Consider the following 23620-nt stretch of genomic DNA (forward strand, 5'->3'; position numbering starts at 1 on the left):
CTTTGCAGAAGCCTGTGCTAGGCAGTTTATGGAGGTCGCTTATCTGTGGGGGATAGTTGACAAAATCTGCCCTGTTGGAACAGACAGCGCTCCTAATATGGTGGCCGCAGGGAGGATACTGCGCGTGGCGCAACAGAGACGCACTGCACACAACGCTATCTCAACAGCAGCACCATCTGGCCCTCCCAACAAGTGCTGAATATGAGAAGTTGGCGAAGCTAGAGAAACTGATGGAGCCATGCATGTGAATAAACTGGTCTGCCCTAATGTTGCGACCTCCGCTACCTGGTAGCAGAGGTCGCTGACTCGCTGGAGAAGCTTCGCTTGAGAATTTGCTTTGGTAGCTTTGGTAGCTCGTGACGTCACATTTAGAATGTTCAATTCAGGCCCCGCGGCTGTGCAGCACCCCCGCGGAAAAAAACATGAGGAAAGAGAGGGCAGGAACACGAATAAACATGTTGTTATTTACAATTTGTTATACAAGATATACATCACTTTTACAAATTATGTAAAACTACATTAGGTACACCTGAGAAAAGCAGGAATAGCAGAGGCAGCTGTGAAAACAAACTAAATTCGAAATAAAATCCGAAATAAATCCGAAATAAAACTTAATTGCAGTGAGAAAGGGATGCTTGGGGTTACTACACTATTGTATTGAAGCACTCGACACGGCAATTGCAACAGTCTCAGGATTAAACGACTATTGTTTGGATAGGAACCAAAGTTTACACGTCTGTTTCCGTGAACGCCGCGGATTGTCGGACCCCTGAATGAGCCATTTTAATCTAGATTAATTTCAAGATTTCAGTGAGATTAATCTAGATTAAAAAATTAATCTATGCCCACCACTAATATATATATATATAAAAATATATATATTTATATTTACAAAGATATGTATGTAGTATATATTTATTTTGTGATTATATATTTATATAGATATTTAGGAAGTGTATGGCATATATTTATATAGGTGTATTGTAGTTAGGATATTTACAAACTGAAGAGTAGATAAAAAGTGCTGTGTTTTGTTATGTATTAGCACTTTATGTGATTTAATTTTTTTTATATGTAAAAATAGTTATATACATTTTTTTTATACATGTTCAAAAATATATTCTATCTACCTATCATTACATGATGTCACAGTTTGAGCTCCTCAGATGACCAGGACACATCTTAATATGAAGACAGTGGTTGAAATTGAGCACAAACATCATTGCATGTTAATGTGTGTTTTCTCCTCTCGTCATTGGGTTGGCTTACTGGCCAAGTTTCGTTTCTCTGAGAGAGTGTGTGTGTGTGTGTGAATGTGTGTGAGTGTGTGTAGGTTGTTTCGGGAAACTGATTTGTTCAAACCTCCCATTGTACTACTTAAATGCTGGCAAAAAAAAAATAAAAATAAAAAAAAACTAGCAACTGCAGGCTTTCCAATTTCCATCTCCAGTTCACCACTCAATCTTCTGATGTGGGGAGGGAGGTGCAAAGAGTTTTGTCTCTTGAAGTGACAGCCCTGGTTTGGCAGGAGAGGGTAGCATTTTGGTTTCATCTATTTTCTCCCCCCTTTATGCTCATTTAGAAGTTTGGTTAGAGGTTCGTCTTTTTGGCATTTTTTGTTTGAGAAGCAAAATTTCTCTTCTAGCTCTCTGCGAACACCAAACAAAAGTCACAAAAGAAACTATTGAGAGCTGATCTTTGTATTAGTGGTTCGGATCTTTGAGGAGTCACGCGTTTCTATGGCATGCAACAGTTCCCACAAGGCAAGCCCGAAACCCGTATGTGGGGCTCGTCCAAATTTGTTGATTAGCACCTTTTTATCATGCTAGAGAAAATACCTTTGAATGTCAAAAAAATGATCAGAAGCTACTCCTTTTTGAAAAAAAACTAAAGGAGAAGGGTGTCAGGGTTAAATGTTACAAATGTGGTGAATAGAAGAGAGGATGCCTCCGCCACTTCACCGGGCGCCTGACACGAGTGCTGAGGCGCTCCAGCTGGTGCTGGTAAGCAGGTGGAGGTGAGACACAGAGAGTTGGAATTGGATGAAAAGCATTGAAAGTGTGGGCTGCAGAGCTGGAACATGTGGCAGTTAATCCTCCATTGAGGGAATTGGAGGTCGACTCATGGTTCTATGGATGTGTGGCCAATCCTGATGCGATGCAAATCATTATGTAAAGAGCAGGAAGTCTGCAATAGTTTTTCTATTTCACCAGTTGAGATTATGCTAGTAGTTTTAGTGTGCCGTAAAGAGGGCAGCTTTGTTTTCACGTTGAGCCAGGGTTTCACTGAGGTCCAGTCACTGAGTTTGTTGTCATTTTTTTTAAGTGCGTTTCTGGCATCATTGAGGTTTTTGACCAAAGTATGTCTGGCGTCACGTGGCTGTGGAGTGTGCGAGAAAGGTTCAACACACTCTCCTGCTTCTAACTTTCTATATGCAAGTTCATCGTACATATAGAGATCGTACACATCGTAGATATATATGCAAGTTCATCGTACATATAGAGATCGTACACATCGTAGATATATATGCAAGTTCATCGTACATATAGAGATCGTACACATCGTAGATATATATGCAAGTTCATCGTACATATAGAGATCGTACACATCGTAGATATATATGCAAGTATATGCAACGTCTATATGTACGATGAACTTGCGATATTTAATTTGAAGGTTTGATATATGTCTTGAACCTTAATGTAGCATCAAGCAGCTATTAGCTATGTGACAATATAGCCGTATAATTGTATTTTTATCTGCCGTCACTCGCCCAGTGTGTTTTCATCCAAACTCTTCTGTTCTGTGCTGTAGCAGCTGGGCTGAGCACGTGAGTCATCCGGATGAAAACTTCCAGATATTCCCCCATTGAATAAACAACATTCTTGGCCTAATAAACCAAGAGAAGGAGAAGGTGTGCAGAGTGCAGTCATTTGAGATACAAGTTGCTCGAAGGGCTCCAAGCTGACCTTCACTTTTGGTTTTGACTGCTGCTAGATTCTGCTGCTCTACTGTGACATTCTGCGGTTTATTGGTATATTGCAATTTTAAATGCTTAATCTGAATATCTTTATTAGAAATTGTACGAGCCTTTTTGCTCTAATGGTCTCAACACAAGAGAAAAATCAATAAATGCATTCTTCAACAGGGAGAGTAGGTGTGCAGATCTATCTTTCTCAAACTCCGCTTGATGTTTGTGATCCAGCAACCATCTCCATTCTCTGCTAGATCTGTCTGACAAGTACGTAAATGTAGAAGCTCAAAGTTTTAAAGGTCAGCTACAATTCATCAATAAAAATAACCCACTTGTATATTTGACAAAAAAAAAAGAGGTTTAGGTTTACCATGTCTGTTGTATTGTATTCTGTGTTCTCATTAATTTCATGTTATGTAATGTTTGCTCATTAATGTAAGTACACGCTGCACTGTACTTACACGTCAAATGCACTGAACTCCAGGGTAAGGCGAGTGGGCAAACCGACCGGGTCACCTGTAATCATGGAAAAACTTTTCAATGAAAAAACATTTGTTAAGTAAATTATATATTTGTCCGTCCAGTGCGGAATAGACGCCACCTTAACACACAGCTCACCATTGTAGTAGTATCCTTTGATACATTTGGGGCTCTCATCCAATCTGAAGTCGTTAAGTTTCTTCTGGGTGAGCTGGTGCCAGAAGCCTGCCTCCAGAGCACTGCTGAAGGGAGCGAACTGCAGCTTGATGTCTGCGGTGGACGACGACGCTTCGCTAATATCAGATGCCATCACAACTTCACTGATCAGCTGCTGAGCCAAATTCTACAAGCTGTGAAATGAAGCAACGGCAGGTTGCAAAACACTTCATATTCTGCGATAGCTCATACAGGAAGTATCAAAGTTACATTCAAACACGGTTAACTGGAGCCAGCACACAAATTGCTTGCACTTAAATTGTGTCTTTTGACCTTAGCAGACAAGGCGCTTTACAACTGGTGCCTCTCATTCATCCATTCATGCCCATCAAGATCAGCGAGGGATTTATTGTTTGGGAAAAAGACACAAACCCTGAAATCAATTCATTCTAATGAGCTTCTCACTACTACTCGCTACTGAGCCATTCACGTAAGAATGATCTTTTTAGCTACTGAGTTTATGACCTCTAATGGTTCCATTCATCCCACTGAGGGGCAGTTTAGAGCGATCTCATTTAGTCTGTCAGCTTCAAATTACTCAATCAGTACAGGAGCAAAGAAATCACAGTTGTGAATGCCAATGTCTTGTTTTGGAAATATTCATTCATGGTTTATCTCTGATGACGTGATTCAGGTTAAATGTCATGGATATATCCATACCTGAGAGAGAGATTATCAAATATTGACAATCGAAAGAGCTATTTATCACAAAAAAAGATGGTGTCCTCGGGCAAAATACGGAACCCATAGCAGATCCCAATGGCAGTCTAGCACCTTGCATAAAAAGCAAATCATTAAGTTTGAGCCACTTTCTAAGAGATGGGTCTATTTTAGAAATTCTGCCTACATTTTGTTAATATTTTTAAGGTTCAAAGAGGCAATCAAGAAATAATGTACACTTAGATTTTCTGTTAGAAAATGTGCTGCATGTTCTTGGTCTACAAAGCTCTGGTTGATTGTAGTCATTCTGTTAGAAAGTCCACAAAATCATTTTACAACATCAATGTTCTAAATCTTCAATTTTCATAATAACAACAACATATTGTGATTTTAAAGAAATGAACATGACAGTTTACTAACGAGTGCCACATTTTTGTTTTTCTTTCATTTGCATCTTAACAGTAAAGTCGGATAAAACTACTTATGGCCCTGACATTTAACAGGTAGCCAAGGTACATCAAGAAAAAGCAAAGCGTGGCCTGTGAAACTGTATAGATTAAGTGCTGTATGAGCCTTTGTGTAAATGGGTGCATGTGGCTCTTAGTGTAAGGGCACTTCAAGTAATCAATCTGACTAGAAAAGCACTTTATAAGTACAGTCCATTCAACATTTAATTTACAGAATTCTAAGGGCATTAATAGCTGGGATGTCTCCATTGAATAATGTCAGGCTAAAAGGTAGGGGGAGAAATAACTACATAGATTAAGGTGGGTACACCAGATAGACTTTACATATTAAATAGATGCTGGATTAATAACTTTGATATTCCATAATTTAACAGACAGCTACTCAGACAAAAATTTCACCAGTTCATCTATTGATAAAAGATGAAATGCATAAAGCTTCACATGTTACAATGCGATCTAGCCTTAGGGATTTCAAGGGCAATTCGGAGTTTGTTTAAATACCACAGTTACTTTTCAGGGCTACTGCATTTTACAATGAATTAACAGTGAAAGCAGGAACAGCTTTGACAGTTTAAACGTCTGTAAACACGACAAGAAACTCCCAGAAAATAAACCTCAACATGACGCACAACTATGTGACTAACTACCTCATTTTGGTTGGCTTTACATCAGACAGACACGCATTTTTATGGTAAAGTAAACCCAGTCCTGTGCACTTACCATCAGTTGCTACTTCCTGGTAAAGTTGATCATGTGACCGCGGGACTCGAGTATAAAGCGGTGCAGTGTGGGAAACTAGCCGTTGCCTTTAGCTTACATACTGTGGCAACGTCTGCGCTTTATGGTGCAAGCATCATTGAGTAAAACACAAAGAACCAAAAAATAAACAAGAACACGCAGACGATAAAGCAAGAAAAAACTGACAAAAACCTGTATGCACCGTTTCTTTTCATTTCGGACAAACAGACGACTCCAGTAATGTGAGGCTACAGCAAGTCACCGTGAAATATCTGATCAGCAGGTTGATTCACTCACGAAACTCAATATCGCTGAAACAGCTAAAAGTACACGGCTCTGGAAATGCAAGAAAGGAGCTACAATCTTATTTTGATTTAAAATTAATAAAGAAATGTAATCGGTGAGTCGGAAATTAGCTCCAAATAGTCGCCAGAGGACGACACTGGGTTAGGGACCGTCTCAAAGTAACGAAAGAAGGAAAAAACGCAAAGTTGTCAGTTACAGAGCGTCAATCCATCCTTTCTACTCCAGCTTCTTCACCTGCCGCGGCCAGCTCCTTTCACAACTATCATTAGGCTTAAGGCAGGATACAGGCTGCATCATGGACAAAAAATGCTGAAGTAAAAGGAATGAATAAACGATGTCAGTTTTTTTACTTTTTTAGGTGGGCTTAAGATATATATTTTTTTCCCCCTTTTATTTACATTTCAATTCTAGTGGAGAACTGTTGACTCCTATTTATTCAATGTGAAACCATTAAATATCAATGTGATTTTTTTCTTTTACCCTGAATTTTCCCTCGAGGTTGATTGAAACCTCAGTTTCTAAAGGAGAAACACTAATGACATACATGGATAGAGCTCAATAGTAGCTCTTACACTGCTGTGTCTCATAACACAAAACTATTACTTTACATAATAACACATGTTTGAACTGACCATGGTCATTTTGAATAGTCTTTAAAAATGTAACCTTGTGCTGGATAAAATTAGGGTTTTTATTTCCGTTTAATTTTCCACTATCTGCACCCATTTTCTTCTGTTTCCTTAATAGCACCAAACCTCTAATGTTTGATAGGATATACTTTAGTGGGCATCTGTTGAAAAATGTTCATTTAGTTGCAAAGCCAAGCTCCACAATATCACTTTGGAAACCTTTTGTTTTAAAAGAAAAAAAGAAATAAAACAGAAAGATTTTTTTTTAAAAAGAGCCTAGAAACTTTGCTTTTTAAAGAAAATTGCAGCAAAAAGATGACTGTTGAAGGCATTAATACCACTAATCTAAAACTATATTTTATATTTAATTTTGATTGTTTATATGATAAGTAATCAGGTTAATAACTTTGCCATAGTTCCAATCCTAGCTGTAATGACCAGTAAAAAGTCTACAAAGCCCTAAGTCAATGCCAGAGATGGTTGTTTTCTGTCACAGAAAATCTTGATCCAGAAATGACCTGATACACTGTTTACAGTCAGATGACTCAAAGTCAGCTACAGGATGAACACTGTTGTCCATCTGCGTTGCTTCTGCACTCTTAAGAGTCAAAATCAATCGGAAACATATTTTCAGTGACGTTTACTCAGAGTAACCTGCAGCAACACAAACTACTGCAATAGCAGCAAGCTGGCTCCGTGTTCAGGAACTATTTACCTTTATGTCAGAACATGTGGTTAGACATATATTATTTTTTACTCATAGAATTGATTGTGGATTGTCTCATACACTAGTTACTTTTAAAAGTGACTTCTAGAAAAGAACCTTGCTGTATTACAGCTCTGTCTGCTGTTTTCCCATTCCCTAATGCATGCTATCATTTTTGTACAACATAAAGCCTACAGTTCACCTTTACAAAAACTGTTAACCGACTTTAAATTGAACATCTTCAAGAACAAACTCTTTAATTTCCAATGTTGCTGAACTAAAAATCTAGGACCTGTGCCACTAGCATTACTGTCCTTTGTACCGGGCACAACCTCCAGTTTTGTGGAGCCGTGTATGTAAAGCAGGCAGATGTGTCTTTAAATCTATCAGGTCTCTCATAAGCTGACAGGCAGACACCATCACCCAAATACAATTTGCATTTCGCTGTCATGCTGTTGTTGTCTTTTTCACCCACAAAGCAGACCAGCAGCCTCAAAGAAACAGGAGTTAAAACAGTGACTCTGACAGATGGTGAAAAAACAACAATAAAACATCTATGAACAGTTACTTTATTTCATCATCATAGTACATTACATAAAAATGGTTTTACAGTGTAGACAAATTTAAAACATTTGTCATGACTGAGCAGACTCGAGAAGAAGCAGAATGCTTATAAATTTGCAGCCCTCATTCTCATCAGGTAAAGCTACCCACTAATAGCAAATAATTATGTATTTCTTGAATATTGAAGCTATAACCCCAATTTAAAATAATCTGAGAAAAATGGATAAATAAATTGAGGCAAATTTCATGGCTAATAAATGAATGGCTTAGCAGCAGATAAATAATGTGACTGGGTATCAGCAACGATTTTCAAGAAAGAGTGTTTTTCAGAAATGAATAAAGCTGTGGTTATGATGAAAGCTTTTCTGGTAAAAAATCATGCTATATAAATCAGTTGGGATTTTTGAGAAATAAATTAGAAATAAACCAAGTCTGTCACTTAGTGGGAGCATGGCTAACTTTTCACATCTGGCAGCTGTATGCAAGGTTTATTTAATTATAGCATTTATCCATCCATTTTCTATTCCCACTTAATCTAATTCAGAGTTGAGGGAACCTATCGCAGCTGCCAGTGGGCAAGAGGTGAGGTACAGCCTGGACAGGGTGACAGTCCCTCACAGCGCCGCACAGAGACAAACAACCACTCACACTCACCCTGATGGTCAATTTAGAATAACACGTTAACCTAACATACATGTTTTTGTACAGTTGGAAAAAGCCCTGTCAATGCCAATAATGGCATGTAGCAGCACTTTATTGTGTATTGACTAATTAATGTTGAAGGTTCGTTATAAGTGCACATTAATTTAACTCAGCTCAGAGTAAGACTCTACCATTGTCTTTTGCTGCTCTTTGACCTGTTTCATCTGATTGTTTTCCACCTATGACTGTGACTGCACTGCTGCAGTAAAAGGGGTAAAAGTGTAACATTATCATTTCCATCATTAGTAATGAAATGGACTATTCTCCTGAGGAATGAAAACCCCAAATATGTCATTATGATTACAAGGGATTATTTTGTATGGGTTAGATTGAATCAATTCCAGGAAAGAGACGTAAACCGTTAGTAGGCTGGAGATACTTTTACTGTTACCAAGGTAACAAGCAGCACGAGGCTTTTTTCCTTTTGATGGTGTTTTCTGAGCTATAATGAAATCTCAGAATTATTCCTTTTCATGGTATTACAATCAAATGGTTTGTGAGGATAAACTCTGCAGACCAAAAACAAAGGTTAAAAAATAATAATTAGAGTTTATAATTAGCTCTGTATTAAAGGAGTCTGTCAACATAGATTAACAAACATAAGGGTAAATGCAGATAAACTTGGATTATCAGGCACTATGGGGAAACTACCCGAGGCACCGCACCCCCAGGAACTCTAGATACATGCCATTAATGAATGAATGAATTCATCATTTGATTATGCTTAGTTTTGGTTGAGAATTTTAGTCCCTAAACAACAATAATCACGAGTACTACAACAATCATACTTATCTGTTTGACAATAAGGCCCAAGTCTAATTTATGACATGTAATTTATTTATATTGTGCTAGAATTAAATTAATCATGTGCATTAACTGTAACAAAAACTACTGCAATTGGTGTAAATTAACCCTAAAACCAAGTAGTTAGGAGCATGTTTCTGATGCCTGAGCTAAAGATGATGGGGCTGCCTGTGATGCTGTATTTGGTGAAAACTTGTCTAAAATAAAGACTCCACAGAGATTAATCCAGTTATGTATGTAGGATGCAGTTTGTGTATATCGTGTCACCGTTGGCTAGAACGAATCCACCTTTAATTTTAGAATAATATTTGAAAATTAGCCAAATATTTCAAACTTCATCAAAAGAGCTTTTTTCAATTGCAAACTTTTGTGTTAGAAAGCTGCAGTTTCAGCTATGGGTGTGTGTATCGCATAAAGTGGTATGTAATAAAATATAATCAAATACACGCCATATGCCTGCTGTGTTCCTCAGATAAGAAATCATAACGTATGCTCTGGTAGTCATAATGAGGAACATGAAAAGATTACTGAACAGGGCCATACATTAAACAGTTGAAAAGGATAGATATTAACACAAATAGTTGAAAAAAAATCATTTTAAATGACTGAAGAACAACAAAGCCAAATAATTTGTAGTTGCTCTGTGTTTCTTTCTGTCTTAGTGTGTTGCTTAGTAGGATGTGACAAGCTTTTTATAAGTCTGAGCCAAGAGGCCGACTGGCCAAACATTCGTCCATGATAAGGAACACTATCAAAAAGCTGTTCATTAAGTTTTGGAGACATATATTTGATAATATTGCCCTGTGGTAATGAAACCAACGAGACAGCCGTCAGACTTTATTGTGAATGGTTCCAAAGGAGATAATAATGATTAAAAAACATATTAAAAAGAAAACGTTCAGTGGACATTATACCCAATAAAGAGACTTTCAGTAAAAGGCGTGAAGCATTTTTTTTTACTGCTGAACTTTCTTTTCAAACAGTCACAGAACCTTAAAAGCAGCATTGTTTTTTTTTTCCATAAAACGTGTGACTGTGTGTCATCACCACTTCCAGCTCAGTTTCAGCCCCCTCTGGCTGGTTGGATTCTGCCAAGTAGTGACTCACAGTTTACGCAGTCACAGGAAATATTTTGAGTGTATTGATTGATTTAGATCTTGTTGGCATCATCACAGTTTAGCTTTTAACTTTTCTATTTCAGACACTGTATCGTCACATATGAAAACTGAACTAAAGCAATGGGCCTCGAGCATGAGAAAGAACTTTTTTTTTATTAATGCTTACAAATTGTAGAATGTTGTCTCATTATATCATTTCACTATGTTTGTTAACATTAGTCTGTGGTGTGATACCTTGTCTTTAAACAAGATTGATGCAGCTGTAGTTTGTTACAAAATACTTAATATTTTTAACTGTTTTCCCACAGCATTTTGGAATAATACATATTACTCTTTGGCAAAAGATAATGTAAACAAGTGCTACATAAAATCACTTAAGTGTAAAACACCTTTCCCACGAAGAGAGACAAAACAAACCCCTTTTCAGTTTGTGCATTTTTCTGCAGACACTGTTTTTGATGAGAGGGTGAAAAATGTGTTTCCGACGCGAGCAGGACTCGTGAATGTGTACAATATGTCCTTGTACTTATTTGTTACTGGTTGTTTTTCTTCATATCTTAGCGCATGCACACACCTGTGAAACATTTGTATTCGTCCAACTAAATCCAGATAATGCACCTGGGAGTTCATCAGGCAAATTGCAGTTTTTATGTTGCCCAAAGACACATTAAAAAAGGACATGTCCCATTTCCTGTTTTAATCATTTTAAAAAACATGTGACAAATAACAATCGCTCAACAACATCTACCAGTCCTTGTATTTTGTTTTCCAGTTTCATGTTGTTTCATGCTCAAATCTTACATTTAAAGTTCAACAAATAACAACACACTTTTTTTCTAAAACACATTTTTGTCATTGCAGTTATAAAAGAGAGATGAATATCAAGCTAACTGTCAATATGGAGTATTTAATGTTGGTTGCCAGTGAAAAAGAATCCGAGCCACACTGATTACGAAAAATAGAAATCCTTTATAAACCAAGGAGTCCTTTATGTTGGTGCCAACCAACTCTGTGTGCACAGTGAGCTGGGCAGTCATTTTTTTCAGCTCTTGATCACAGACCCTAAGCTTAAGGGGCAGCAGATTCGGGAATTTTTCACCTTTTTCTCTATGAAATGTTTTACTTTACAAACGCAACAAGAACACAACATCGAGTTATCAAAGTCTTTTATACTTTAAATGCCTCTGGCTCAAGACACAACGTTAAGTTATTAGCATGACAGACAAAAGAAATAACATTAGATTTAGACTCTATCCTCAACTTACACAATAAAATGTGGAACGTGTGTTACGAGAAATTATTGACATTCAAAATATGTATTTGGTTTGATATAGTCTTTGAAACTTGTGCATGACCTTTTACTGTTGCCCTCCTCTTCTCTGTGAGTACTGGCAACATATAGACACCTCAGAACTAATTCTTTGCTCTGCCTTTCCTATCAGTCAAAGATTAATCTTAATAATATTTTTGAACACCCGTTTGAAGTTTCCATTGCAGAGTGGGTATATAAAAGGGTTTAAAGTGGAGTTGATGTAACCTAGCCATATGGTGAACATGTGAAGATCATGATACACACACTCTTTGCAAAATGCCATGACCATGAAAGCTATAAAGTATGGTATCCAGCACAGTAAGAAAACAGCAATTATAAAACCCAACTGCTTGGCTGCCTTGTGCTCCTTATGGATCCTCAAACTTTGGATACGGTGTCGTGATTGGTCAATAAACCGGTGCCATGCCTGCCTTAGAGTCACTGTGTTATCTGGGTCTATTTTGGCATCTTCAGATCCCTCCTCAGGCCAGGGTAGAGCTTGACTGGGATCATAGCTGTTGTAGAGCACTGATGTATATCTCTGCACATCCGACACCTGACTGATATCACACACTCCGCTCACTGAGTTTGGCACTGTGACGTGACATTCATTTAGAGAGGCTTGAAGTTTGCTCTCATTGTTTCCACCGGAGCAAGTCCCATCCCTAAGCACTGACGGTTGGCTTAGGGGAATCTCAGTGCCTGGCTGCCTCTCTTCAGGACTCAAAGAACCCGTTTTAGCCTTAGGTGCCATTCTGATGTGTTTTGTTGTCACTGCAAGGAGTGATGTCCTTCTGCATTTTACACTGATTTTTCTGTGAGTTCTAAATGGAGCATCTTTGGTTTTATCAGAATCTTCAAGAAAGTATGCCTGGTCAAGGGTGTTCTGGTCCAGAAGTCGTTCTTTTTTTGATTGTTTCACTGAAACCTCACATTCTTTTTTGGGTGATTTGGAGTAATTTCCCTCACGACTTGGAGTATGTCCTCCATTCTCATTTTCCCCAAAAGAATCTGTTGGGTGAATGATTCTCTCTCTGTCTCTTAGATGCTGCCTTACTGCCAAGTAGATATGTGTGTAAAACCACAACATCAAAATCGAGGGTACGTAGAAGTTGAAAACTGCAGTGATGACCTTAAACCATGTGACAAAACGGAAGTCTGTGTCACACTGGTTCTCCTCCTCAGGTTTAAGGTCTACATGTGTGAAAGATCTCCACCCGAGAATAGGGATAATCCACATCATCGACAGTAGCCAGGCTCCGGAGATCATTACGCTGGCTTTTCCCCGTGTTCGATATTTCAGGTATCTAAGCGGCTGTCTTACTGAGCGGTACCGATCCAAACACAGGATAAACAAGCTGAAAATTGAGGCTGTGCTGGCCACATAGTCCATAATCAGCCAAAACTGGCACACAGCCCGTCCCAGTTTCCACTCGTCCTCCAACAGATACACCAGGTTCAGAGGCATGACTGTGGTCCCTACAATCAGATCTGCCACAGACAGACTAACAATGTAGAGGTTCCCAACAGTGTGGAGGCTCTTCTCTTTCTTCACAGCATAGAGCACAAGCAGGTTCATTATGATGGTGAGGAGAGATAGAAGTCCCAGAAAAACTCCCAGAAGGGCGTTATGGAAGTGATTATGGAGAGTCAGGGTGTTATTGTGCCTCAGAGTGTCACCATCAGGGACGCCACTCCAGCTCTTATTACGGTAGTTGATAATGCTGTTGGTGTTGAGGTGTAGGGGGTCTGTGGGAGATAACAGACCAGCTTCCATAATTTTAGGTTTTATGGAAACCTTTAAATCCAGTCACATTGGGCAGCTGTTGGCTGGTGTGTCTATGGATCGGTAGGTTTCAATAAACTTGTTTCTCAAGGTGGTTACTCAGTTTGAGTATGATGATTGGAGCATGATGATGAATGGACCATTATGTAGAAATAAAGTACTCCTTCCTTAGCATCAATCTTTGTTTTCTTGGTCTGTAGTCCATTTAGTTGAAATTCACACATCTGGAAAACACAAAATGTGACAAATGAGTATTTTACAAAAGCATTCGTTTTTTGATTTTTTTTCTTGCAACACTTTCCATCAAAGTTCGAAATTGGTCTTCAAATACTAAAATAAAATCACTAAACATGAATAAACTAAACTGCAGAGAGATAAAACAAAAAAAAGAACGGATGCAATCAGACCACAAGTGCCACTATTAAGAGAATAAGCCTAAAATGCAAGTCAACATACAGGTCAGCATTTTCTTGACTCTCTAAAAGTCCAAATAACCTACAATTTTTTATTCTTCCCTCTATTTCACTGTCCAGCTGGCTTTCTCTAGCACCTAAACAGGGGGAGGGCAGCAAATCCCATCAACAACACAGTAGTAGTCAATCTGTGTCATTGGCGAAAAGGAGTCACTAACATGTGACCAGGGCAGTATGATGGCAATCCTGTTCCAGGATTTATAAAAGTCTACACAACACCATGTTTGAATACGAAAAGCACCACAAGACTTCTGATATTAAGATATATCACTATACTGTTAGAAAATGATTGATTCTTTTGTGACAGGTGATGTTTTTTTGTACATAGCTTGTATTTCTGTATTGACACTTGAATTTAACTGTCATTTGAACTATTGTAGGGTCATAATGTAGTTTTTTTTCAAGTGGAACATAATAATCCCACAGAAATGAAATAATATAAAACACACAAAAAAACATTAGTAAGTACTAGAATTTACAGTGCAGGAATCAATTATGCAAATTTAGATAAACAAGGATCTTACCATTGAAGTTTAAAAAAGCTCTCTAACATCATAATTCTATCTATCTATCTATCTATCTATCTATCTATCTATCTATCTATCTATCTATCTATCTATCTGTTTGTCTCTTTTCAGGAGGAGGACAGAAAAAAAAAAGACCATCATTGGTGGAGGATGAGAGGTTTTAGTGGTGCATCCTCAGAAAGTGACTCATTCCATCTAGGTTTCAGATCAAATTGAGTAAGCTTGAGGAAATAGAGCACTTTTAAAACTCCCACCCCCATCCAGACACCACCTCCACCATGTTAACATGTAGAATTCAACAGAGAGACCAAGGGTGTGGTGCAATTATGAATGGATGCTGTATGGTGGACAGTCCACAGAGGTGTTTTATGAAAAGCGCCACCAGCCTCAGGATTCAAGTAGCTTTTTTTCAAGTGGAAACTAAGGTTGGGAAAGATTCCAGCAGCTTCATGAAATGTATGTATATATATATAGGCACATTTTAAAACAAAACGATGTTTTAACAGTCAACAGAAAGAAACGCGAGAAAAAAAGAACACATCACACTTTCCCTCATGTTTTGAGCTAACAATTAAAAGCTTTAAAACAAAACAAAAAAATAATTTTTGCCTCCGCAACACGAATATTATGGATCCATATTACTCACCATATCACAGGCGTAACAGAGTAAGGGGGGTGGATAGCACAACCTGTTGTGCACTGAACGGAGGCTATTACTGCACAAGAGGACAAGGCACTTATCAAACACTGTAACTGCAAATATAGAATTAGGCTATCTGTAATGACCACAGCCTGAGTGATGCCATTACAAAATAGAGGCAACACAAGATAATCATGTTATCTTTTGTCTTGTTGCGACAAAATGGAGCGCTTCTAACAAAATTAGGTTGCAATCAGGCGAAATATTACAAGTCTGAGCGCAGAGAACCATCTGCTGAGCTGCGGAAGAACCACAAAAACTTTTAGATTCAGGCACATAATGATGCATTTTTTTAAACAATAGTTGGACGGTGACATGGCTTTGGCACCTTTTAAGAAAAGTGGAAAGGTCTAAAATCACTTCTTGAGGTTCTGTTGCTCGCGAGTACCGGTGGGAAAAAAAAAAAAAAAAAACTGTTTCAGACTCACCGCTGATGACTGGATCTGCGGAGAAGTGCGCTTCGCTCCAGATTGTATTCCGGGAGAAAATCAGAAAATGAGTGAGGCATAGAGGTTGGAGTAGCAAATAAATAGCCTTCATCCCTCCCTCACATCATTCCCGGTTTCGTTCTTGCTCTGTGGACTGAACTTTGGAGTTAACACGATAAACTGATGGACTGCTGCTGCCATAAAACGAGCACCTGGCTTGTGGCGAATTGTGGTTTGTAGTGCCATGATTTCCATGATTTCAGGGGATGATTCACTACTTACTGGCAAACTATGAGCAACTTCCTGCGTGTCATGTAGTCTGGACTACTGTAAAAGGCTAAAGAAACAGTTATAGTTTGGCAAATCATAACCAAAGCATTTACCTCATGCGCACAACATAACTGGCCACACGTCTCCAAGACTGCGTAAGTTATTTGGCTAATTGTGCACACAAGATTAGGGAAAGAAATAACGAGAAAGTGTTGTCTTGTAGTAATGGCTTAAAGACATTAAGGTCAAATGGGTCCCAAATCATTGAACTATCTATATCAACTGTTGATATAAATTTAGGCTATTAAGCCACATTATGGGAATTAGGCGTAAAAGGGATATATTTAGATCCTGGGACACTATAGGCAGCAGTAATAGAAGAAAAGGATAACATTCTTTCAGTCGCCACACAGAGGTGAAAGTGACCTAATTATACACTTGTGCCAAGCAGGTCGTTTGGCCTCCTGCTGCTTTTAATAAGTAGAGTTCAAGACACTTCCAGTAATGAGCAAGCTTAGATGAACTTATATGGTTGACCTGCATGGCTTCACCTTCTATCATCATTGATTGATACACTGACTGGAGCAATGTGGGGCATTTCTTTGAGGTTATGTGGGAGACTTTGGAGGAAAAAAGATATGTAAGATATAAGATATAACTTGAGATGGGGTTGAGAAGAGGCAGTTGAAGGTGACCAGGAGGTTTTAAGATATCTAGTGTCTGCTAGTGCTTGACTCAGTGACTGGTGGTGCAAACTCCTTTCTCTAACCCAAGTCATAAAGGGAGTCAAGCATCCCAGCAACAAAGTAGAACAGCATAGATTCACTGAGTTTGTTTTATTTCTTGAACTGTGCATTCATTTCGTGAACTGATTATTAAAAAGTTTTCTGTGCGCCCTTGTACAATGAACAGAATTCTTCAAGTGTAATAATATAAAATCTTGATTGAAGAGCCAACAATTTTCAGCTATGTATTTGGTCATTGGTCATAGCTGTAGAGACATCATCAAAAGGACATCAAAGGACTTTGAAAATGTACAAAAAAACTTACTGGAATTAGTTTGGGAAAGCAGGTGAAATAACGCACGTAGATGTATTCTCCACACATGAGAACACACATGAGCTTACACACTGCGCAGCTCCACTTCTTGCTTCAATGTAACTCTGTCTAACAAAGAGCTGCGTTACTTAAAACGTCTCATTGGTGCAGCAAAGAAGTCATTTGTGAGGATGTGTTGATAGTGTATGAGCCATTTTGAATTTTTTGGCCTCTCTGTATGGCCCCTGATGAAGAAAATTTTTGAATGAGGTTATAAAGAAAAATCTCAAATCTATTCCAGTTTGAGCAATCTTTTGCATATTTTTTTCACTTATATCCATACCTGTGAAGTTATGTTCTCACCAGCTAGGACATCATGTCCACCCACACTAGTCTGCGTTTCACCAGTGATGCTTTAAAAAATAATAAAGTGATGACTTGTTTGTCTGATCAGTCTGTACAGTACAGTATTCAAGCTGAGGAATAAATCCCATGCATGTTCTTTGGAAGAATCCACAGAGGCAGAAATGCTTCTTTAACATGCTCACTGAATAGTGCTGAGGGTTGTAAAATATGTTGTTTATAAAAGATGATGTAAAAGGTTGTAAAAGGTTATGTTCATATGTCTCTAAAGTTTTATTACAACTCTTATTAGCCCAGGAAGTCTGACATTTATTTACGATGTCCTTTATTCTCCCAAAATGTCCAACAGCTTGTTTTCTCTCATTTTATATCTTACAATTGAATACAGAAGTTTCAGAAGTATAGGTCACTACTGGCTGGCCATACAGTTGAGTCCTTGAATGCCTGTGACAGACAACTGTCCTGCATAAAGATAACAACTGTACTAAATGATATACATGTATTCCTGCACCACAGTTTGAAGAAAGCATCTTCCAGAAATATCCAGCAGGTTTACAGGAATTCTGGGAGTTGTGATGCAGCACAGGCTTATTCTTCCGCTTCACTGAGTTTACCTTTATTTCATCTGTCCATGAGACCATTTTCTTGGCCTGATTTCCCAACTCCAACTTGTTAATCTCTTTGATGTTTGTTTTTGAGCCTTCTTTGCCTTCTCTGCGTTCCCGAACACTTGACACTTTGTACTTCTGGACACTCCAGGTAAGTTGTGGTGTTAGAATATGGTGCCAGAGGATTCTGTTGAACCTCATATTTACTTTTTTCACCAGAATTCTGCCTATTTTCACAACCGTTGCAACATATTGTTTGATTTCTTTGTCGTCACATCTCATTATTTTTGCTTCTTCAAGAGAGCTGCAGACAGAGAAGCATTTTTTTGACACATTTTAATTGAGCTAAAGACAATTATTCACACTCTTGTACAAGGTGTTTATTGCCTCTGGCCACACTCTCCCTCACACACAAACACTGCATATCACTTGAAAACACATAAATCTGACAAGCATTCAAGTTTATCTGGTAATTGGTATTGATATTAGAATAAAGTCAGAATGTCAGCTTGCCTAAAAACTGTGCATGCAGTGTTGAGTTGAATTTAGATCAATTACAATGCCAATTGCCAACAGCTAGCTGGAAAACAAAGAAGCCAAATTATCACTCCTGTTGCTCCTCAAATAAATCCATTCCTCTTACTTTCACATGCAACATGGCACTAAGCAAACGACAAAACAGTTTCCAGAGAATTAAAGGCCTACTAGAGGAAGTCTTGCCTGAAATTTTAAGACATTTGCCAATAATATAGTCCCTTTTCAGTATTGTAGTTTCAGTTGGAACAATCCAAACTCCCAGAGGCGCTGACTGACAGACTACAATAGCACTGACAAAAATACAACCATGGTTAATAACAGTTAGTTCATCGTGCAGCAGTGGGGTAACGAGGCTCCTGATGACCCTGCCAAAACATTGATTCTGAGAATTAGTCTGGGATTAATCTCCGCCTCCCAACTCACACAAATGGAGGTCTAATGTGTGTGTGAACCGATGGCACCATGGGTAAAGTTTATCAGGAACATTAGAAAATAGAATATCTAGCTAAATGGTGGTGTCACATTAGAAATAATAGAGAGAGAGAATGGCCAAAGTCCTTACATTTTCCTTCTTGAAATGTGATTGTGGAATGTACAGTGTTTTTTTTTTAAGGCCAAAGTTTGTGAAATATGATCACAAACAAGCCTCGACTACCTGGCTGTGATTGAAGTAAAGATTATTGTGCCTCCGTCCTTGAAATGAATGGCTGAAAGATTTGTTTATGCTGAAAGATGATTATGCTGCTTTTAAAGTAATCAATCAATTCATGAACTTACCTAGTTGTTTTCATCAGAATAGGGTAAGAATCATTATGGGATACAAAAAACACACTGGAACAAAAACTTTATCTTTCACTTTTAATGAACATTTGGACAACTCAACCATTTATTCGGGTTTCCGAAATGTGCAAAGCACACCAACTTGCATTTACAAAGCAAATGCTGCAGACAGGGCAATGGAAACTGAGAGCAATTATTCATCATCATTTTGTCTGTCATAGCCTATTAGCTTGAGGTCAGACTAAGCACTTCTATTACACATTATTAAGATAACAAATGGGCTTTTGCTGAGCTATGCATCATAACTGGTAGAAAGAATGTAAAGTAGAATTCACATTCATTTAGCATAATTTATTATTTCAAATATCCAATGAAACAGGTTATTATGTGGTTGACATTAGAGTTTAGCTTTAGCATTGTTGAGGCTAACATGGGAACATTTACAGCGATACAGATGTGTCCCTTAAACAAAAAGAAAAAAAGAAAAGAGATTTTTTAGCCATTGTATCTGTCTTGTCCAACAATTATGTTTTTTTTTTGTTATTTTGGGACAATTCGACATGTCCTCTATGGCTGTGTGGGCATGGATAGTCTGTGTCAACCCTACTCAGTTTGCTACACCTGTCAAGGTGAGACAAATTACTCCTTTTGGTATCTAGAGTTTGGTGACCTTTGCAAGCGCCTCATCTCTCTGTCCAACACAAAATGAGACAGTACAACCCCTTTTCTTTATGTCTGCATGCCACCACCACAAAAGTGGCAGATGTGAGTCTGTTAACAGACAGCTACTGCTTTGAAACATTAATACATGCTTGGATTAATGGTTGGAGTCACTGTGCATAAAACATACACATACACAAGTGAAGTGCGAACTGTCACACATCCAGTGCAGACAGCTGCATTTATAAGTTAAATATAAATGCACAGTTACTGTTATATTATGGAAAGTGACCGTCTGATTAAGATGCAAAAGAGCTTTTATTCTTTAGGTATAGTTTATACCGTGCTGCATCTACCCCTGTTAACTGTGAATTGTCATGGTTAATATCTGTTTTGGATCAGTCAACAAAGTCAGCTTTTATAGGAGGAAAAGGAGGAAGGAAGGGCTGAGAACAAAAGGATGAGATGAAAAGGGGAGGGACAGTTTGAAGAAACCAGAATGTTGTTGGTGCGGATGCTGAAGAGGATTTGGCAACAAAGAAACAATAAACTGAAAAGTTTGAGAGGAAAGAATAAATTGGTGCTGACAGAACTGTCTGTATAAGCCTAAATTTCAAGATGTGAAACTCTTCGACCCCTTTGGGAAAATCCCAACTCGTAAGAATTGATCCTGGAGAAAAGCTGCTCTATTGTCAAAAAGGGGACCTTTTAAATATATTCTCAAAAACAGATAATCTGTAAAGAAAAAAAAGAAGTTTTTGTAGAAGTCTGGACATGATTTTTACAGAAAACTTTTTGAGAAGTAAAAAGTTTGAAAACTCAGTTCATATTTTTTGGATGAAGCAGCTTTCCATAAAGAGAAGAACAAGGTCTTAAATGAACTATCAAGGTTTTATGATTTTTATTACATAATCTATAAAAAATATTTAAAATGTACCCACTTTGAGGCAAAATTTTAAACTGACAAACTGTGATTTTAATGTAAAGCAATGGCAATATTTTCTGTGTTTGTACCAAAGATGTGTGAGGGTAGCCAGATTTGTTTTGTGTTAATGTTAATCTATTTGCTGTGTTCCTGCATACTCTCTGGCTGGAACAATAAGTGTGTTCCGATTTGTGTGTAGGTGAATGAGGACGGCAGAGATCTTCCTGATTTGATTTTGCCCAGTCTGTGCTTTGGGAACCTATAATGGTCTGTAATTGCAGATGGGGAAGTAAACTGGACAGTCCCTGTGTATTGATGAGTGGTTTGATTACATTTGTAAAATTGAGCCAGATGTCCTATCAATCGCTCGTTGTATACATCAGACTCATCTTTTAAGTCAAGTTTTTTTGTCGTCTAAAACAGCATACTAAAATTACAGCATCTGACCCTAAATATTCTTCAGGAATGTCATCATTCTTTTTCCAGTGTTGTATAGTAACAAAGTAAAAATACTTCACTACTGTACTTAAGTATATTTTGGAATACTTTGTACTTTCCTCGAGTTTAAAATTTTTTGACAACTTTCACTTTTACTTCACTATATTTCCAAACTTAATTGCATACTTTTACTCCAATACATTTTCATTGCTCGGTTTAGTTACTCGTTACAAAAAACGAGAGAGAGAGAGAGAGAGAGAGAGAGAGAGAGAGAGAAAAAAAACGCAACAGTGTTTTGACCCCATGCATGTTATGCCTGCCCAAAGACGTGGAAATTCTATCTTACAGAAACTCCCCTTTTTTAGGTTTTAAGGTAGTTTTACAAAAAAGGTCTTCCTCTTCAGATGCCAGATAAGCTGCAGTTCCCTCCCAATTCTTGTTTTCTTTTGTATACTGACTGGTTGTGTGTGCACCTCCTATAGCTTGTGAAGTACAGTAATCGTAACAGCTTTTTTTCTTGGTGATGTTGGCCACATTTTCTGTACTGAGTTATTTTATTTATTTTTTAGAAAGGTTTACAAAAGGGCTTTCAAACTGGACTCCCTCTTCAGATGTCAGATAAGCTTCAGTTTTTCTTTAAATTTTGTTTATAATGATGGCAATAACAGTAGCAGCCTCTTTTGTTTCATTTTTTCTTAATGGTGTAATGTACGCCTCATTTTCAGCACTGACCTTACTTGAAGAAGAAAACCTTAAAGGTTCACAAAGTTTGTATTTTTTGTCTAAACCTGGTCTAATTTTTGCCTGCACTTGGTTGTGTGTAGATTTTAAGTGTATTTGACCTTCAAAGTTTACCAAAATATTAAAAAATATCATTCAAACTGCATTTGCCTTGTTTACTTTTTACTTATACTTTTCATTACATTACTTAAGTACATCTATTTTTACAGTAATTCTCATACTTGAGTACAAGACGTTTCGGATGCTTTAAGACTTTAACTCAAGTAACATTTCAGTCAGTGACTTAGACTTTTACCAAAGTCATATTTTGGAGGGGTACCTATACTTTTACTTGAGTGTGAGATTTCAGTACTTTATACAACACTGTCTTTTTCTCTTTAGCCTTTTCTCCATACATGATTGAAAATCCATGTAATTAGGTCTATGTTTTATAGGTCAACAGTGACATCTGCTGGTCAGGTTTGTACCTACTAAGGCAAGGCTGACAGTGTAGTAACCATCTTGGGACATCAACAAGGTCTCAACCAACATCGGAGCCTCTTTTGTAAGCTAGAATCAGAATGATCTTCCATAATGCCCCAATAACCCCAAGACCAGGGAGTTAATCTCCACTATTGTCCACACCTACCAATGAAAAGAACAAGAGTAGACAATCTCTATCTATTTGATCTCTATCTGCATTTCATTGTGCAATGTTTTAGGTTTTATCTTTTTTTTATCTTTTTCCTCTCATACTTGTATTCTACAGCACTTTGGTCAGCTGTTATGTTGTTTTTGAAGTGCTTTAGAAGTAAAATGGTATGGTATGGTATGGTATAGAAACCTTGGTGTAACATAAATCCTGTGCAGGATTTACTTTCCTTCACTGACACTTACCTTTGTTTAACATCTTCTCACAAACGCATCAAATGCAAAATGTCACTCAAACAATACAGAGGCAAACATCAGACTGCCAAAATCCAGACAAGGGAACTCTGTAATCTGCAGCAGGAAGTGTGATTGACCTTTATTTATTCCTTCCTCTTATTCCTTCCTTTTCGCCCTGTCCTTATCCCCTTTCTTCACTCTTCCTCATATATTCCGCCCTTCTTCTCCTTCTCTGTTTTCACCTTCCAGTTTTGGTAACTTGAACCCCCGCTGCAGCTTCTTTTTCAGCAAGATGGTATGTCTTTGTTGCACTCTGCTTTTTTTGTCTGTAGGACTACTCAAAAGCTGTCTGGCTAATTTTCACCACAGTTGGTGGACAATCATTCCCTATTGTTAAGCTGCACAATTGCTGTTGCATACTTCCCCAAATCATCACAGTAACCAAGCCTTTTACACATGTGTGACTCAAAACTGGGCAGTGTCTAACGTCAAGAATTGGAATAGAGCTCACCAAAAAGAAGAACCGATTCAAATTTGGAGTTTGTGCTTGATGAACTGTAGTCACAAGTGGGTTGTAGTCGAAGTTGTGACTACGAGTGTATATTTTCGGCGATATGTCAGAATCTTTCTTTTTTTACAGATGGGGTGCAGTCAAATTCCTTTGATCAAGCAAAATACACAACAGCCAATGATCGACCTCTGCCACGTTGGAAGTTATGAAAAGGTTTTTGCACAAGCCTTTTCTTTTTAAACCAAAATCTACTTAAATTGGCACTGATGGTTTTGGATTCAAAGCTTTTGAA

General features: G+C 37.9%; 2 protein-coding genes across 4 annotated transcripts in view; both read right to left on the reverse strand.

Annotated features, from left to right (window-relative positions):
- Nucleotides 1–5990, reverse strand: part of atg7 (ATG7 autophagy related 7 homolog (S. cerevisiae)) — an 83293-nt gene extending 77303 nt beyond the window's left edge. The window contains exons 1-3 of one of the 2 annotated variants that reach the window (XM_075461373.1): nucleotides 5518–5990; nucleotides 3593–3804; nucleotides 3436–3490 (exon numbers count right to left, since the gene is read on the reverse strand). In XM_075461373.1, coding sequence (XP_075317488.1) covers nucleotides 3436–3490; nucleotides 3593–3764 — 227 coding nt within the window. In that variant the 5' untranslated portion in view covers nucleotides 3765–3804; nucleotides 5518–5990. Of the gene's footprint in view, nucleotides 1–3435; nucleotides 3491–3592; nucleotides 3805–5444; nucleotides 5463–5517 lie in introns of those variants that run through there. The other variant, XM_075461374.1, reaches the window with a different exon arrangement.
- A 5057-nt stretch (nucleotides 5991–11047) lies between these two features.
- Nucleotides 11048–15822, reverse strand: hrh1 (histamine receptor H1). 2 transcript variants are annotated; one of them, XM_075462198.1, is made up of 2 exons: nucleotides 15591–15822; nucleotides 11048–13686 (listed from the first exon to the last, which is right to left on the reverse strand). In XM_075462198.1, the coding sequence occupies exon 2, from the start codon at nucleotides 13451–13453 to the stop codon at nucleotides 11807–11809; it is 1647 nt and encodes a 548-aa protein (XP_075318313.1). In that variant the 5' UTR covers nucleotides 13454–13686; nucleotides 15591–15822; the 3' UTR covers nucleotides 11048–11806. The 2 variants fall into 2 exon arrangements, with proteins under 2 accessions (XP_075318313.1, XP_075318314.1); XM_075462199.1 differs by lacking the exon at nucleotides 15591–15822 and adding an exon at nucleotides 15109–15173.
- Between the last annotated feature and the right edge of the window lie 7798 nt (nucleotides 15823–23620).

Source organism: Odontesthes bonariensis, chromosome 3 (assembly GCF_027942865.1).
Source record: "Odontesthes bonariensis isolate fOdoBon6 chromosome 3, fOdoBon6.hap1, whole genome shotgun sequence".
NCBI classification, from domain to species: domain Eukaryota; kingdom Metazoa; phylum Chordata; class Actinopteri; order Atheriniformes; family Atherinopsidae; genus Odontesthes; species Odontesthes bonariensis.

What these genes read in the sequence shown, in the direction of transcription:
- hrh1 (XM_075462198.1), bottom strand. Translation starts at nt 13,453, where the DNA reads ATGGAAGCTGGTCTGTTATCTCCCACAGACCCCCTACACCTCAACACC.